The sequence below is a fragment of the Scophthalmus maximus genome, chromosome 8, assembly GCF_022379125.1.
Source record: "Scophthalmus maximus strain ysfricsl-2021 chromosome 8, ASM2237912v1, whole genome shotgun sequence".
Classification (NCBI taxonomy): domain Eukaryota; kingdom Metazoa; phylum Chordata; class Actinopteri; order Pleuronectiformes; family Scophthalmidae; genus Scophthalmus; species Scophthalmus maximus.
This window is the reverse complement of record NC_061522.1, coordinates 25,245,643-25,263,146: the sequence shown is the minus strand read 5'-3', so window position 1 is coordinate 25,263,146 and position 17,504 is coordinate 25,245,643. Positions and strand designations below refer to the sequence as shown.

The following is a 17,504-nucleotide window of genomic DNA, read 5'->3' as shown; positions in this document are numbered from 1 at the left end:
ACCAAAACCGTTTTTTGAACCAGGCTGTAAACATTCTGCTGTAAAGCTGGGCATTTTAACATGGGGCTCTATGGGAATTTGCTCCTTTTTGCAGCCAGCATCTAGTGAACTGCAGTTTATAGCACTTCCGCATAGGCTTCATTTCTCAGCCTCAGAGTTGGCCCCTTGGCTTTAACCAGACTTCAGAATATCTCAGCCGTTGCTGATTCAATGTTGGCCATTCTTTTTTTTTCCCTTTCTCTTTTTGAAAATCTGTCTATCACAAAACTTTATGGAAATGCAATACGGAACTGTTAGCATGTCCATTGAATATATATATATCAGGGTTTGTGTTTGATCGTTAACATAACTTTAAGCCTAGTCTTTGATATATTAATTGTCAGTAAAACCTTAAAGACAAAAAAAATACTTAAGACCAATGGTTTACGTACACACATTTAGGAGTAAAATTCGCTGTATTTGTCACTGTGCCTCACTACAGGCGTGGCACAGTGACAAATACAGCGAATTTTACTCCTAAAAAGAGTCGGAAAACAAACAAAACTATAAATCCACTAATACTAACCACATATAACTGCTCGTAAATTAAATTTGCATTAATTATTAGAATTAAAATATAGTGGTGAAAACTACAACCATTATACATTATAAAAAATTGGAGGCATTTTTAAGATAGTGTAGTATAATTTTAGTAACATAAATCGTATTTTCATTTCTTTTCTACCACTTGTAACGTTGGCTGGGACGACCGACTGTTACCACTCCCAAACCGTGTGCAGCATCAGGGCCACGGCGCCGGCGACCATCCGAGTGCTGGCTAGCAACGGAAGGTAGCATTTAGCCTAGCTTCTGAGCCTAGCTCCTTAGCCTCAGCTAATAGGGCAGCTTCGTGGTAGGTGGGTGTGTTTCAGCGACTGGTCTGCATTCGGCTCACCCACTCTCCACCTCTTTGTCCATATTTGGATTAGCCGGGTAAGGAAGGAGTCGTGCCCTGCTAACATGGCGACGGATGAGCCGCTGCAGAACCGCTCACTTTGGGCTTCAAAACCGGCCTGCAGAAACCAATGGGTGACGTCACGGACGCTACGTCCATGTTTATATACAGTCTATGGTTACAGCCGGGGCGGCTGTGGCTCAGGACGTAGAGTCGTTCGTCCACCAAACCGAAGGTTGGCAATTTGATCCCAACTTCCGCCAGTCCACATGCCGTTGGGCAAGACACTTAACCCTAACTTGCCTCTGACGGCTCTTCCGACAGTGTATTAATGTGACATAAAAATTTGCTGTGAATAGCAGCGCTGTAAGAATGTTTCTGAATGGGTGAATGTGACTTTCCTGTAAAGCACTTTGATCGGTCTATATGACTACAAAAGCGCTATATAAATATAGTCCATTTACAAGACAAGGTACAAAACCACTGGATCCTCCCACAATACAACTCTGTAGAATCTTTCAAGTCTTTCCCTGTTTTTTCAATGCCCACATCTTTTTACTTCTTATGCACACTCCATGTGATGTAGGTTTTCTGTCATAAATTTGAGGTTTCAAGCTCAGATAACCAACAACACATTCCTGCTTTTCACAGGCTGAGGAGCTTTAATCTTGATGAGTAAACTGATCATATGTAAAATCGCCACAGTGCCCCCTTCAAAAAACATTAAAAGATATTCTCCTTCATATCCCTGTTAGACATGCTTTTCAGACACAGATCACACTAATGTTGAAAAGCACTGTAAACTATGGCACTAAGTAGAGCACATACCTCCACCAAGGCCCAACAGTGCACTTAAATTAAAGTTGAACCAAATTGACACACTCATGCCACAATCATGCCTTTTTTTCATGCCCCATGATGGACGCCATAATGTGAACAACACTGTGTGGGCCGATTTTGAATGCAGTTGCCTCCTGTCTCTGTATAATGCTCTTACTTTATAGATATTTTAACAGTGTAACGTGTTGGTGAGGTGGTGCTTCACCCACTGTTCTCACCCCTGAGCCAAGGGACAGGCAGACAGGAGGTGTTTGTGGTGTGGGGTTAGGGGAGGGGGGTAGTTGGGGTGAGTCAAGGCATGTTGAGGAATGCAGCTAATACCAAGCTCTGTTCTAATCATCATTAGAGGCATCAATCCTTGCTGTCACCTCGAGGTTGACAGGTTACTTTAATACTTGTGCACACTCTCATTCTGTCCTCTCGTCTGCTCCGTCGCCTCCCAGTCCTCCAGAATAGATCATAGGTTACCATTCAATGCATCCATTTCTTGCTGTTTTTCCTTTTTTTTGTTGCCCCCACCCCCCTGTGCTCATCATGAATGTCAGTTTACTCTCCGTTCCGGAGACATGCGTAGGGCATACTAAGCAGATGACCGAAGAGCACTGAGGGTAACACATTCAACTCTGCTCTGATTCTACGCGTGGGTGTGTGTTCTGTAATGGCAAGGGGTCTTCCTCTGCAGCCGTGCGTCTGCATTTGTCGTGAGTATGTGTGTGTGTGTGTGTGTGTGTTTGTGTGTGTGTGTGTGTGTGTGTGTCTGTGTGTGTACACATTCATCTCTCAGCCCACACTATTGTGGGTGGAATAGAAATTATACAAGGGTGGGTATATTAGCAGAGAAAGAGGATGGGTGGAGGGGAGCAGAGAGGCATGGGGAGGGAGACGATAGAGAGGGAGGAGTAGGAGTAGGGTAAGGGGGGGTGAGAGAGAGAGGGAGGGAGAGAGAGAGAGAGAGAATCTAGCGACAGCGTCATTCTGTAGTGGTTTGGACATTTGAAAGCCATCAAGCGCCGCTTCATCTCTTTGAGCGTGCACACACACACGCACACACACACACACACACACACACACACACATATGACAATGTGTACTGAGGAGAGCTATCATATGCATTGCTGAGGATTACTTGTCTCTTTCTTCATGGAGCAGCAAACTTTGAGCCAGGATTCTGAAACGACTGCTGATCCTGTGAGTAAACAAGCTGTGTGTGCACATAATGTGTGTGTCTGTTTGTGTGTGTGTTTCTTTTCATGGGATGCAGCCTGTATTTGATCCTGCAAATGAGTGTCATATGTACCATGCAGGCAATGTTGCAAAGTCGGTAATGTTGTAGAAGATGATATATTCTTGAATTCGTGCCAGGTTGAATTAATGAAACTCTAACTGGCATTAACAGCCAAACTAAAGCTTCAGCTTGTCACTGTTCTTTCTTTGGACCTTGGAATTCATAATAATAATCCAGTACCTATTCATTTAGGTGAAAATGAATTGAATAGGGGAAAACTTTAGTTGCCAGGCCTATCTCTGGAATGACAGATCATGTGACCTGTGCAGACCAATCATCAGGCTGTTCTTGGCTCCACTGAGGAGACGGATACCTGTTGATGCTCTGTTTTAGACTTGTTTGATCCATTAAACTGAAGAAACTTTCTTTAGTTTTTCATTCCATGGGTCCTGTATAGAATGTCTGTATGTGGAGTATATATATGTAGTAGTATGCGCAACGAGATTATGGTTTCCACAACATCGTATTTCTGTGTGTGTGTGTGTGTGTGTGTGTGTGTGTGTGTGTGTGTGTGTGTGGACGAGCAAGGTTTTTGTTACGGTGTGGTGGAAAGCGGCACAGGACACTATTTCACTAAACACAGCAGTGAGAAAAGAGCAGCCTGCAAGCCCTCTGACCTCAAACACACACACACACACACACACACACACACGGATAAGAAACTCTGTCATATTGCAAAAAAGTGAATAAGCGGACAATCAGATGCCCAAAGATAAGAACCTGCACACACATTTCTTTTTCTGTGCGTGTGTGTGTCTCTGTGTCTCTGTGTGTGTGTTCCTCGTGATATACCCTGGGAGCAACGTCTTGGGGAAGGGAAATCAGATGATGAGACAGGATCAACCCTGCTCGTGTACATGAAACACATCAGGAGACCAGGAGTCACATCAGACATCGTCCCAATTTCAAATGAACACAAGTGCTTCCTTTTACTTCATTAAGTGCCAGATGGGCACAGGTTACTACAACAGCACTATCAAACTGTGCCATGTGATGTAAGTCAGTCAGCCTGGCTATTAAATTGACTCACAGATGCAGAGTGTAGACAAATGCTCACCAGTTTGAGGCCGTAGTTCATAGGCGCTGTTCACTAAATATCTTGGTGGTCTCCTTGTGACTGCTGTTCCTCTTCGCCAGTGCAGTTTTCCTGTGTTTTTCGTGAGTCATCAGGATTTTCAAGATTTCTCAAAACAGGAAAAAAAACAATATAAAAAGGCAGCAACACATCTGCGTCATATTAATCTAAATTGCCCTACTGTGTCATCTTGAGGAAAAAGTCAAAGGTTATATATAGTTTCTTTTTAAGGAGACGTGACAAGAGACCAAATACTGTATTATTATTATCATTATAAACGTTTCTGACGCCTTACACATAATTAGCTGTTGGTGCTCTCAGTCGTTGTGGATAATTTTTATGCCTCACTGCAATAACAACAGCAGAGGGCAGTGTTGGTTTTTGTTGATTTCATTTTTTTTCTTTTTCAAGACAGGGAAAAAAGAAGGTATGATAAGCTCTTCTCTACAGGAAAAGAATATAGCTCTTTTGACAGAGATTGGAAGTGAGCGTCAATGTCATAAATAAGTCCAAAAGAATAATCATACACAGGGTTTGGGTGATGTGAAGTAAACATAAAACAAAAGTCGCCTTACAGCAAGATGGTCCTCATTTCAAATCCCAGTTCAACAAAGACCTCTCTGTGTGGAGTTTGCATGTTCTCCCTGTGTATGCGTGGGTTCTCTCCGGGTTCTTCGGCTTCCTCCCACAGACCAAATACATGCAGATTACGTTAATTGGAGACTCTAAATTGACCATAGGTGTAAGTGTGTTTTGGTCTCTGCATGTTGGCCCTTCTATACTTTGACGACCTGTCTAGGGTATAGCCGCCTCTCGCCCGATGTCAGCTTGGATTGGCTCCAGCCCTGTTGTGACCCTCAGAGGATAAGTGTTATAGATAATGGATGGATGGATGGATGTTTAGTCACGGATTCTAACCCTGTTCTCTCTGGTTGTATATGACTATGAATTTGTGAGCAGGAGTGTTTGATGACAGCATGCTGGATTTACATTTGTCAGGTATTTAATTTTACTGAATTTGCCAAAAACAGACAATCCTGCCATTGTATGACAGTGGCAGTGAATGCCAAATGTACTATATCCAGGGCCATAGCCATCATTTCAGAAATGAGGGGGACAGATTGGTCAGCAATAAGATGATTTGTATTTAATGATTTATTTAGAGATCCTCTATTTTTCGATTGCGCCTCTCTTTAGCAGCTATGGAACCAAACCAAACAACCAAAGTCACCTGACGATGGAGAAGGTCATCTTCTGCAGTGGGCAGCCAGAGTACAGCACCCAGGGTACAACCCCAGTTCTTTAAAATGATCAAAATCATAAATTAAATGATCAAAATCAAAAGATTCCGTGGCTGAGCTCTGGTTTGAGTTGACTTGGAATGATGCGCATGCATCAACCAATAATGAGCCAGATAATGAAACAAGACTAACAAAGTACAGTAAAACAAAATTCCCAGTAGCAGTTATGGCAAATCAATAGCACAAAAATGAAGTCTGCAAAGTCCCTGCTCTTTCTATTGCAATAATACAGTAGCAAAGCAGTAGTGAAATTCAGAGTACAAATAAGAGAGTGAGTCCTAGCATGAGGGGAGTATAGCAATATAACATAATAGCTAGTATTCATCTTTTTAACTGAGCAAAATTGACATTCATTTAATCATCATTTAGTTAAATGATGGTGACAGTTTGGAAGGTTTGAGCTTCGGCGTGGAAGGTTATGCTATTTTTTAATCATTAAACATTTTATCAATCATATATGCAGAAGTTGCCGGTCACTATTCGTCAAAACTATCATTTAAGTTTGCACTGCACATCTTTGCCGTCTCAATGAAGAGAGAGAAAAGAGCAGTGATCAGAGACTGAATGATTTGAGCACTGATAGTGATACTGTATCAAAGCAGTGAATCACAGGCACAAACGTTATTTTCTGTTTGTTTCACAGCGGTTATGTTCTATAAGCTGTGTTTCTTCTGCTGGAAGGTTTTATGACCACCAACAGTTCAGCTCATATCGCCGCTTGCCTCACAGCTTTCAGATGCAGCAGCAGCAGGATATCGTGCGTACCAGGCCCGCCCATTCATGGTGCGTTCAAGGCAACTTGGAAACTTGATCTTGTCCCCTGGTGGCTGTCCGGAGTATACTGTAGGTAAAAAACCATACCCCCTTCAAGTTAGTGGGTTTGACATGGACCAGAGTCTTTGTTCTGCGCTGAAACTTGACATAATGAAGCTCTAATGACTGACTGATTCACTCTGCTCACGTGAAGGGGAATGTGTGGATTAGGACAGATGTGAATTGGGCAGACCATGATAATTAAATGCTGAGTTATCTATATTTTCCATATATAACTTCTTACACCCTTAAAATCAAAAGGGCTTTGCTACCCCCGCTTGAGCTTTGGCGACCCCTAGTGGGGGTCGGGCCCCCCCGGTTGGTAACCACTGTCTTAGATCGTCGTGGTTGATAGGTCATGTGGTTAGTCACATATACGTGGAAAACTAACCATGCGTTAATCATGTAAATGTATAATTTTAGCTTAAAACAGTGCTACAGTACTATACTACTTTATTTGGAAGCACAAAAAATGATCAATACTAACCTTTAACTTTAACAAAACAAGTGTGTCTTTCTCCATGTGGCCCTGTTGTCTTACTGTTATCTGAAATCTACAGTCTGACACACAGACAAACACATGCACCCACCCACACACACACACACACACACACACACACACACACACAAAGCAATCAGAGTTTCCTGGCCAGACCACAGGAATTAGGCTAAAGAGAGGAGTGTGACATGAGAAATGTTTTGTTTTTGTTTTTTTGTTCTCTTCTTGTCTCCGGTGCTCTCCTCCTTTCTCCTCTCCTCTCCAATTTTACTCTGCACAGGTTACTCGTACACCACTACAGTTCTTTTCTTCTCATGGAAATTCTCTCACTCACAAACACATACAACAATTCTATGAAAATGTTTAAACTGACCTATAAAATATAATATTTATTAATAAACTCCCATAAACATGACATACCGCTAGCTGAGAGTGCATCTCCGATATCATTGACTAGGTTAAATATACCTGTGCACACACATTTGCACGCACGCACGCACACACATACACACACACACACACACACACACACACACAAACACTTAGTGTATAGGTTTACCTATGAGTGTATGATTGAGTCATCACAGTCAAAGACAGTGAGATAAAACAATCAGACTGTCGTGGTGTAAGAGAAGGTGTAACAGAATGTTAACCCTTTTTTTATTATTTATGCCGAAACAGGAAATTAAGGGGGTAGGTGTAGGCTCAAGCCAATATGCACAAATTAAATTGCAGACTCTTACATTTCTTAAATCACTAGAAAACATCGGTCACGGTTGAATCTGATCATACCCAAACCTGCCAAACTGTGATTTGAACAGGGAGGAGTAGGAGGAGGGAGGAGAGGCAGCTGTGCTGCAGCGTGATTGGCAGACCGATCTTTGTTCCCTCCCCGTCTCTGGAACTGCTGCCTGATGGGGGCGTGTCACTATGGAAACGGAGCTCGGTGTGTTGGCGTGTGTATGTGTCTGCGAGAGAATGGAACTTCCCTGTCAGTCTGTCAGCTCAGTGCGTGGAGTGTGGTGTGAGAGCAAGAAGCAGAGGTACATAATGTAGTCAGAGAGACACGGTATGTTACGAGTCAGGTTTACTTGTTGCACCTTGAGCAGATAGTTGAAGTCAACTCTTCAGAGTGTATGTATGTGTGGGTGAAATGGACGTGTTGAGGCTTGGCTCCATCCAGGTTAGCTCTCTTGATGAATTTCCTCATCCATCCCATAGATAGCTTCCAATGAAGCTCTGTCACCTTGTGACTTTTTGTGTGGTTCACATATGTAGATAGAGCACAGTCAGTGGGGTTCCCCCTCTGAGAGCGGAGAAGGATGAGCCTGAGGAAGAGGCTCTCCTTCAAGCGGGTCTGGAACTTCAATGCAGTGAGTAGCACACGAACACATGCAAGCACAACGCGAACACACACACACACACACACACACACACACACACACACACACACACACACACACACACATATACACACCTATAATGCTTTTAAAGGGGTCTTTCTGAAGAAAGTGCAGAGCTTAATGTAACAGAGACTTACTTGCATTTATATTTAGTCATCAAGTCACTTATGTATTCATTTATGTTGACATAAGCAAACTTATATACTGTAGGAGTCAAATATTCCTGCATTTATTGCTTTATAAGCCAAAGTAGTTTTTAATAATAAAACACAAGTCTGGCTGTCCGGCAGCCAATGTGTCACAAGTGGAAAATCTTCTCAGCCACAACAAAAATTTGGCTTTTCCTTGTTGGCAGGCATTCATTTTAAACCCTGGCTCTGTGTTCTCCTTCATACAGATAAAAACATAAGTCTGACAATTATGGAATCAGGAAAAAAGAGAAATGGAGAGTGAGACTTTCATTCAGTGCAAACTGAAGTGCATTCCAGTGTTGTTATCGTCACCATGTGTGAGAGGACAGATTGTGGGAAGAGATGACTATCATCCAGAGAAGTAGGCGGGGAGATTAAGGTCAATCCATTGCCTACTGACAGTATGAGAGGAAAAACAAAGGGATGAGAGGGGGTCAATAAGACAAGTGGAGATGAATGAAGACAAGAAGCAGTGGATGGGGGATCTTGGAAAACAAACCGCACAGAAGTAAAAATGAAAAAGTGATCCTGTCTGGTGTTCCTCAGAAAGAAGGGGCATAGTGGCGGCAGGCTGTGGAAGTGTGTATAAAGGTAAAGTGAGACAGGGGGAAAGAAAGGCTAACAAATGTTTGAGACGGCTCCAGGCTGTTTCTCTTCCCCTCAAAGCCAGATGTGTTTGGGGCCAAGGCTAAAAGAACGAGGAACAGAACCAGGGATTGAGAAAAATGGAGGCAAAGACAGAAAGAGTTTTATATCCCTGTGAGTCATATGGTGTGAAAATAATGTGTAGAGCAATGGAGAGGTGTGTTGAGTCAGTGTTCTCATTTCTTGCTATCCACTTAATTCTGCATGTCGGGTGGCAGCCATGGAGAGAGTGCTTGTGTTTAGGCAGAGGTATTCGATCCGATTGTGTTTACATCTCCTTCTCTCTGCTTGACGGCAGTGTGTTTAAGGCAATGAGCCAAGTACAAGACACATTTATCAGCCGCTCAGCCTCTGAGTCATATCTCCTGTGTGGCTCCATTGTAGGGAGACCGACACTATCTACATTCCTTACTTTCAAAGAGAGTAGATATTGATTCCCAAGTGCTTTATCCCAGAATTCCAGAGATGTTCAGAGGATTGCACTATGGAATAAGAAATACATTTTTAAAATGTCTGTGGGGATGTTAAGATAGGTCCATTCATAGTGAGTTAGCTGATCGCTGTATGTCAGTTACTATATATCTTTTAATCCTCCCTTAAAATCCATTCTTTCGTTTTTTTCAGGAAGTAATTACATTGTCGGTTTATACCTCATCTCAGGGTTGCATGAAAAACATCCTCACGCACGCTCACACCTGCAGAACCTCATTTGACTTGTGAACCCTGATCAGCTTACTCACTTCATCCTTTCCTCTCAGAGTTAAGCTACACTAAAGCAAAACATTTTCACAGTTGCCATCTTGGCAGGGTGACTGGTCTTCTCAATGGCAGCCACTATTCACCTCATATTCAAAAGTAAACACACAGGCACGCACGCGCTGAATCAGCTTCCTCCTCAGTCGAGAGTGTGTGTGTTTGTGTCTGAGAGTGTTTGTACGTGTGCAGTTGGGAAATTTCTGTGTTTTGGATTCTAAGTCACCTTTTAAGGACAGCATGTGTGTGTCAGTTGGTAAGTTATAGTTGTTGTCTCCTGTAGAAATGCCAGCATTTACAGGCGCACAAGCAGAAGATATGTTCAGTGTTCTTCCGTTCCCCAGTCATCTTTCACTTGCACACATATAAGAGTAGATATGTATTCTTGACCAAAGGTGACAGTTACAGCTCCAGTGATGGAGCCAGGAATAGGTTCCTGCGGTACAAATGTGTGTTGGGCGCGCGCGTGTGTTATCCTAGACAGTTTCTCCCATAGATAGACATTTTTTATTCACTATGTCAAGTGTTAGTGGCTCGTCTGTCTCATCCTCGCTATTTTCCAGGAATCATTGTACATCGAGATGAACGCACACACAAAACACCCACACGGTATCATCACAGCAGTGAGAATGAACGGCTGTAAATTAATCTGTGTAGCAGTTTGAGTTTGTACCTGATGTTCACCAGGCGTCATAACAAATGATGTAAGCCACCCCTCTCCCACTAGTCACAGCTAATAAAGCACTTGGGACCTGTGCACATAGTTACTAACCACTCCCTACATGCACACGCACACACACACACACACACACACACACACACACACACGACCAGCATAAACAAGCCAGGCCTGTGGCTTTAAGGTGGCATTTTATGTTCAGGGAGCTGAAAGGAGGGGGGTGTAGGTACTGATCAAGTTCTGAGCTTTAGACAAAAAAATCTGTTTTTTAAATTGGACATAATCCAACTGGTCGTTTCATCGCTACTCGTCAACATAGTCATAAAGCAATATGATGCTCCATCCACTCTGAAACCCCTATCAGTGAGCGGGTTTGAGAAATGGTCCTTTTAATTCAGATTGTTTATTGCCCTACTGTTGTGCAGCCATGTGATTCAGCCATCTTATCTTTTTGTTAAAGTGGGTGTCGGAATGATGTGTGCTGTATAAATGTCCACAACACTTCCACTGTTTCCCTGTTCTGAGCACAGCACTTCTCAGAACACCAAAATAATCTTCCTGACTGACTCTTAGATCTTCTTCAAGATACACCAGCATCACCAGACTGACTAACATTTAGACTGGACTACGGTATCAGTTGCAAAAAGGGAATCAAAATAAGATGTGCTATCTACCAATTAGTTTTGAAATTATGTATTTGTATATTGATTTGTGTGTTACCAGTAAGCAGTTATTTAAGTCATTGTCAATGCCAACAATAACAATAACAACAACAACAAAAAATTATCAACAATGCACTTGGTGTGAATGAACCTTTAGGATTACAAAGGTCAAGGTCAACAAAAATATACCATCTGAAAAAAAAAGCACCGCAGAGGCACTGGACACCTAGCACCTGCTGATACCTGTCACCCCTGTGACAACAGAGTCAAATTCAAAATCCAGCTCTTCCAGGACATAGGAACAACTGAACTGTACCAAACAACCCTACAGAACAGGTTCCAAGCCCTGCAAGAAGAGGACAAAACACCAATTTGAGGAGCGTTGGAACTGCCTGAAAAACATATGGAAGGAGACCTGTTCAAGTGATAGGGAGGAAGAAAACAAACCACAAGCCATGGTTGTCAACAGAAATGCTGAAAAGAATAGGAGAGGAGGGTAAAAAAACACACAAAAAACAACTGCAAAACACGAGCACAAACGGTGGCAGCCCATAGAGATTATGAAGCTGCAAACAAGGAGGTGAAAAAAAGTGCTAAACGCGACAAAAGGAAATTACATCGAAGATTTGGCAGAGCAAGCAGAGGTAGAGGAAGTAGAGGATCTCTACCTGACCACAAAGAAACTAGCAGGCATGTTTAGGCGGACAAACACACAGATCTGCAACAAGTAGGGGCAACTCTTAACCACCAAAGAAGAACAGCAGAGAAGATGGACGGAGCACTTCAGGGAACTGCTCAACAGACAGCTCCCTGACCAGACGGTAGAGATCCTAACAGCTGCTGACATGCTGGAGGTAAGCTGCGAACCACCAACAAGGACTTAAGTAAAGAAGGCAATAAAGGGATTGTGCCGTGGTAAGGCAGAAGGGCCAGACGAGATCCCTGCAGAGGCCTTACAAGCTGCTCTTGAAACCTCAACTACCATGCTACACCAGCTGATCAAACAGATATGGGAGGAAGAGATCATACCATCAGACTGGAAGGACGGTCTCATTGCAATAGTACCCAAGAAAGGAGACCTCAGGGAATGTAACAACTACAGAGGGATCATGCTGCTATCAACACCTGGCAAAGTGTTCAATCACATTATCTTGGAGAGGGTGCGGAAGGGGGCTGATGAAAGACTGGCTGGTTTCCGGAACGGAAGATCATACAGTGACCAAATTGCCACCCTGAGGATCATAGTCGAGCAGGGAAACCCCTGTCTATGTCAATTTCATTGACTTTGAAAAGGCATTTGACAGCATAGACCACGTGTTGCTGTGGAAGCTCATGGCTCACTATGGTATCCCTCCGAAATATATAAACATCATGAAGAACACATACCAGGGTATGCAATGCCAAGTGCTCCACCAGGGATCTGCACATGAAAAGATCGAAGTGCTCACTGGTGTGAGACAGGGCTGCCTTCTATCTCCATTCCTCTTCCTCCTATGTATCGTCTGGATCATGAAACAAACAATCAGCAATAAAAAGAATGGCATCCAGTGGAGTCTGACAGAACACCTAGACGATCTTGACTTCGCAGATGACATCGCACTGCTCTCACATACACACCAACAGATGCAAGACAGGACAACATGGCTGGAAACAACTGCAGCTGAGCTTGGCCAAAAACCAAAACCATGCAGATTAACAACAAAAGCATGACTTCAATAACACTCGAGGGCCACGCTCTCGAAGAGGTCAACAAATTGACCTACCTGGGAAGTGTAATAGCTGTGAACGGAGGGTCAGACGAGGACGTAAAGGCAAGATTTGGGAAAGCTAGACCAACATTCAACATCCTAACCAAGATCTGGAAAACAAAAAACATCTCTCTCAAGACCAAGCTCAAAATCTACAACTCCAACGTCAAATCCGTACTCCTGTACGGATCCGAAACATGGAAAAACACCACTACCATCATAAGCAAACTTCAGACATTCATGAACCACTGCCTAAGACGCATCCTGGGGATCTTCTGGCCAAACACAATCAACAACATCACCCTGTGGGAACGCACCAACCAGGAACCAATAGAAATACAGTTTAAAAGGAGAAAGTGGATCTGGATAGGTAACACACTGAGAAGAAACAACACAGCAATAACCAAACAGGCCCTGACATGGAACCCACAGGGCAAACAGGGGAGAGGTCGTCCCAAGAACACCTGGAGAAGAAGCACAGAGCAAGAGTTCAGGAAGGAAGGGCTGACGTGGCAACAGCTGGAGAAGATGGCCCAAGACAGGCGAGGGTGGAAGCGATTCATCAATGGCCTATGTTCCGAAAGGAATACAAAGGCCTAACTAACTAACTAACTTAGGGTTAGGGTGTGTTTCCAAATTTTATTTGCCTACAGCATTTGTTCGACAAGAAGTCAAGTAAAGTGTGACCCGCAAATTTAAGTAAGTTTTTGTGGAGGACAAAATGATCAATAAATAAGTTATGGTCATGTGGTAGGAATTATGTCATCATGACGTCACTATAAAATCAGAACATGAAATCATATAATCATATTAAAATGAATGTATTCATTGGATCTGGAAAATGAAGCCAATGTGGAAGTGCCTAAAACCTGTATTCTCTTGAATTACCAGCAGAGGGCGACTCCACTGGTTGTAAAGAGAAGTCAGTTTCTAAAGGAGTCTATGAGATAGTGATTAAACATCTCACTGGATTTATATCGTCAGTAAACATTTTTTTGAGGATTTTTTTGGTCTCTATCTCTATTTTCAACTCGTCTTCAATACAGCATGATGTTCATTTCATAAATTATTGTCTCATTTAGTATAAAATAGATGATAAAGCATGGTGTGGATACTTTGTGATTGAAAGCTTGTCCCATCCAATGGGTGCAGGTGGCAGGTGTAGGTGGACGCGCAATGTTAAAGCACTCAGTCCTCCAAATATGGTTACTTCTGTTCAAAGCGCTAAACTCGAGGCTTCAAAACAACAACAATTCACGTGACATCACTGTGTGTGGACACTTGGTAGTACTGCATTAACTTTAAATGTCTGAATTTTGCTGCAATAGCAATAGACCAATAAGTTGGCTTGGCTGGTGTAGTTCAACCAAGAAAAGTCCTATAAAATGCTCCGTTTGGTCACAAAATTCAAAAGAAGCCTTATCAAAAAGAAAGTATCTTTTAGTCTTTGCAGTTGTTACTTGTAGGACCAATCTTATTCTGCTCTCAAATCCGCTCCAAATCAGCAGGCCTTTGGACTGAAATGTAGAGAAGCTCTTCCTACTAATGGCAGCATCATATGTAACCTCTTTCTGAGACTGATTCAATTCCAAGCTAATTATGTGTTGACATGTTAATTGATGAAGAGAAACCATTAGCTACAGCTCTGTGTGACTTCACAAAATTCATACACACACACATTCTGAGGTTTTGCTCGGAAATGGGGATTTTTCTCTCTCCGACAAAAGCAAAGTTTTCCACACATGTGGAAACTATAATCACGAACATTAGTCATATACTGCTCTGTCACATTTTTGTTGTTGATCGTATCCACACATTCTCTGTGTGATGGGAACATAAAAGATCCATTTAAGTATGTGAATAATCAGCATGAGATGACAGTAACCGCTAACAATATTGGGCCTGTGACATTTGTAATACTGAGGTAGTGTTGAACTTACCAAAGTTTAAAAGCATGCAAGCTAAAAGTAGCACATATAGGGCCGATGAAGAATAGGGATCTTGTTACATACTGTGTGAGACATATTTTATGTTATGATTCTATATTATTAAGACTTATACATTTTCCATCTGCATGTTTCTCTGCGGATTCAGGTTTGGGGAGAGGAAAGGAGGTAAAGTTTGGAAAACCCCAACCATTCCCTGTGGTCTTTAAGGAATGACTAGGATCTGCCAGGAGAGGAGGGGGAATCACAACTGAGGGAAGGTTAAAGGAAAGTGGGATTGAATGACTCGAGGGAAGCATGGAAGTCGAGAAATCGGGGAAAGAGTGCGATGTCTTGGGAGGAGGAAAAGAACAAAACAAAAGGAGGGAGTTTGAAGATAAGTTAGAGGGAAGTTGAAAGGGAGCCCAGCCAAGTGTTTCTAGAAGTGATCTCTCACACACACACACACACACACACACACACACGTATGCCAAAGAATCGGCCTCTCTAACAGATGTTGACCATATGTGTACATACAGTACTGTAACTACACCCATATAAAATAGGGACAAACTATGCGCTGTTGAAAAGTGCGAGATGTGAGATGTGTGGGATTGTGATCAGTGTAAGGATCGGTTAACTCGTTTCCACTGGTGAGGTTTCTGCCTCCACCATTTTTCTCATGTCCTCTGTGGAGGTTCAACCACAATCAGCTGTTACAAAGTCACATCAAATCTATCTTCGCGAGTTGGTGCCAAACTCTCCAGCGACAGTCTGAAATAGCTAATCCCAGCGATTATGCCCGCTGTGCCATATGGCCCACAACAGACTGGCTCAACTGTTAAAATGGCCAAGACATGAATCGTGAATCAGACCAGCACATATGCTGTACTAAGGGGTCGACTAAATTAGATTTACACACTGTGAATCAAATCAGAATCAAAATATGACAGTGTCTGCGTATGCTCCATAGACTTTATGTAAAGATGGACGATATGACAGCTCCCCGAGAGTAAAGCCAAATCATCTTCCTCGCCATCTGGTGGCTGGCTGCGGTATAAGTCATAAGCCCCACCTCCTCAATGTTAGTGGATGGGACATGGACAAAAAAATTAAGTGAGTTTTTTTCAGACGTTTTCTGTAATTTTAGCTAGTTCCTATCACACTGATGCATGTTCAACTGTTCCTTTTTTCTAATAAATTTAGTTTAAATCAGTTATTTGATGCTGTAAAACGAGGTAAAACGTCATGATTGACTCCTGAGACTGACTGTTTGAGCTCGTATATTGTAAATTCCTGGATCTGCCCCTTTGTCCACGCCAAAATTTACTGGGTTCTTTTTTGGCCGATGTCGAGGTACAGTATGTCTGAGGCCGACAACATGTTACTGACACCACAATAAGAATGTGGTCGTTCATTGGTTCTCCACTTCAACAATGTGGCACAGTGTTTATTTGTATACAGATAGTTCTCTGCTATTTACTCTTTGCATACAACCTCTTAGGCAAAGTGTTTTGTCTTTAACCGTCACCTTCTTTCTCATCTCACTCCTGTCTCTCTCCCCTCACCCTTTCTCTCTCCTTTTGTCTTCTCTCCTTTGCTCTGTCTGAGTCATATTGTTTCAAGTATGTTCCAGAGTGAACTACATTACTGATGTCTGTGTTGAATGAATCTCATCCCAGGCCCACATGTCTGGGATAAAGATCACTCTGTGTGTGTGTGTGTGTGTGTGTGCGTGTCCGTGTGTGCGTGTGTGCGGGGAATAATAGGATTGGATCATGTTTTTATTTGTGTCTGCGTTTGTGTGCAATGAGTGAGGCAGTAAAATGGTTGAAGAGTTGGAACTGATAAACTATCTATTATTGGTAATTGTAAGATAAGCAAGCAAACATCACACTGAACTGTGATATTGGGGGTTGGGAGGCCCAAATGTTCCCCCTTTCACCTATTCACACACACACACACACACACACACACACACACACACACACGGAATCCCCACGCCTCTGAGAGGGTTTTCTTGTCGAGCAAGCGCAGCCGGTTCCAAGATGATTCCACCCACACACAAGACAATGAGCATATTAACCTCTCTGTGTCATGATGTGAAAGTGTGTGACAATGGGCCCGGCCCTGTGAGAAACACAGTCAGTTTGTGTCCATGTGGCCAAACGTGCATGCCTGGACAGCCGCCTTCCTGCCCTCGTGTGCTCTTCCAGCTTGTACCGTATTAATGTGTGTCATCTGGGTGATGAGTGAAGATCCTAATCCATGTCTCTCTGTGCTTTTTTACAGTCTGCTGCTGTCTCCGATGGAGGTGAGTAGATATGCCCTGTCAACATCTGACATCCTTATTATTCATAATTTGTGATCCTGCTCATGATCTTGAATATTTTCCGTTCTTTTTTACTGTACACATAGAAACTGACCACTATAAATTCACTCACAGTTCTTTAGTTGTTATGGTCAACTTTTAAGTATATATATACAAGGCAGCAATGTGGACCTGTTCCAGAATGTAGGGTCCGGGCCAAGCTCATAATGGACTTTTCATTCATATGCGCCGGCTTTCATTCAAGTCACATAAACAGCAGACGATCTGGTTTGACCTGTTCAACTTCTGCCTCACCTCTGCTCTGCTGCTGCTGACAGACTGCAGGCTCAAGACAGTCCAACGTCTGTAAACGTATTCCCTGCACATGAGCACTTGCAGTAGCAAGCCACGCAAAGGACATGCTGAAATTTTGCTTTTGC

General features: G+C 42.8%; 1 protein-coding gene across 9 annotated transcripts in view; it reads left to right on the top strand.

The window, feature by feature from the left end:
• The window catches only part of rgs12b (regulator of G protein signaling 12b), a 53,677-nt gene that overhangs the window by 22,002 nt on the left and 14,171 nt on the right, over positions 1–17,504 (top strand). For 5 of the 9 annotated variants that reach the window (XM_047333872.1, XM_047333873.1, XM_047333871.1 and 2 more), the window contains 2 exons: positions 2,924–2,962; positions 17,046–17,067. In XM_047333872.1, coding sequence (XP_047189828.1) covers positions 2,924–2,962; positions 17,046–17,067 — 61 coding nt within the window. The remainder of the gene's footprint in view (positions 1–2,923; positions 2,963–17,045; positions 17,068–17,504) is intronic. The other 4 variants (XM_047333875.1, XM_047333874.1, XM_047333879.1 and 1 more) reach the window with 1 other exon arrangement.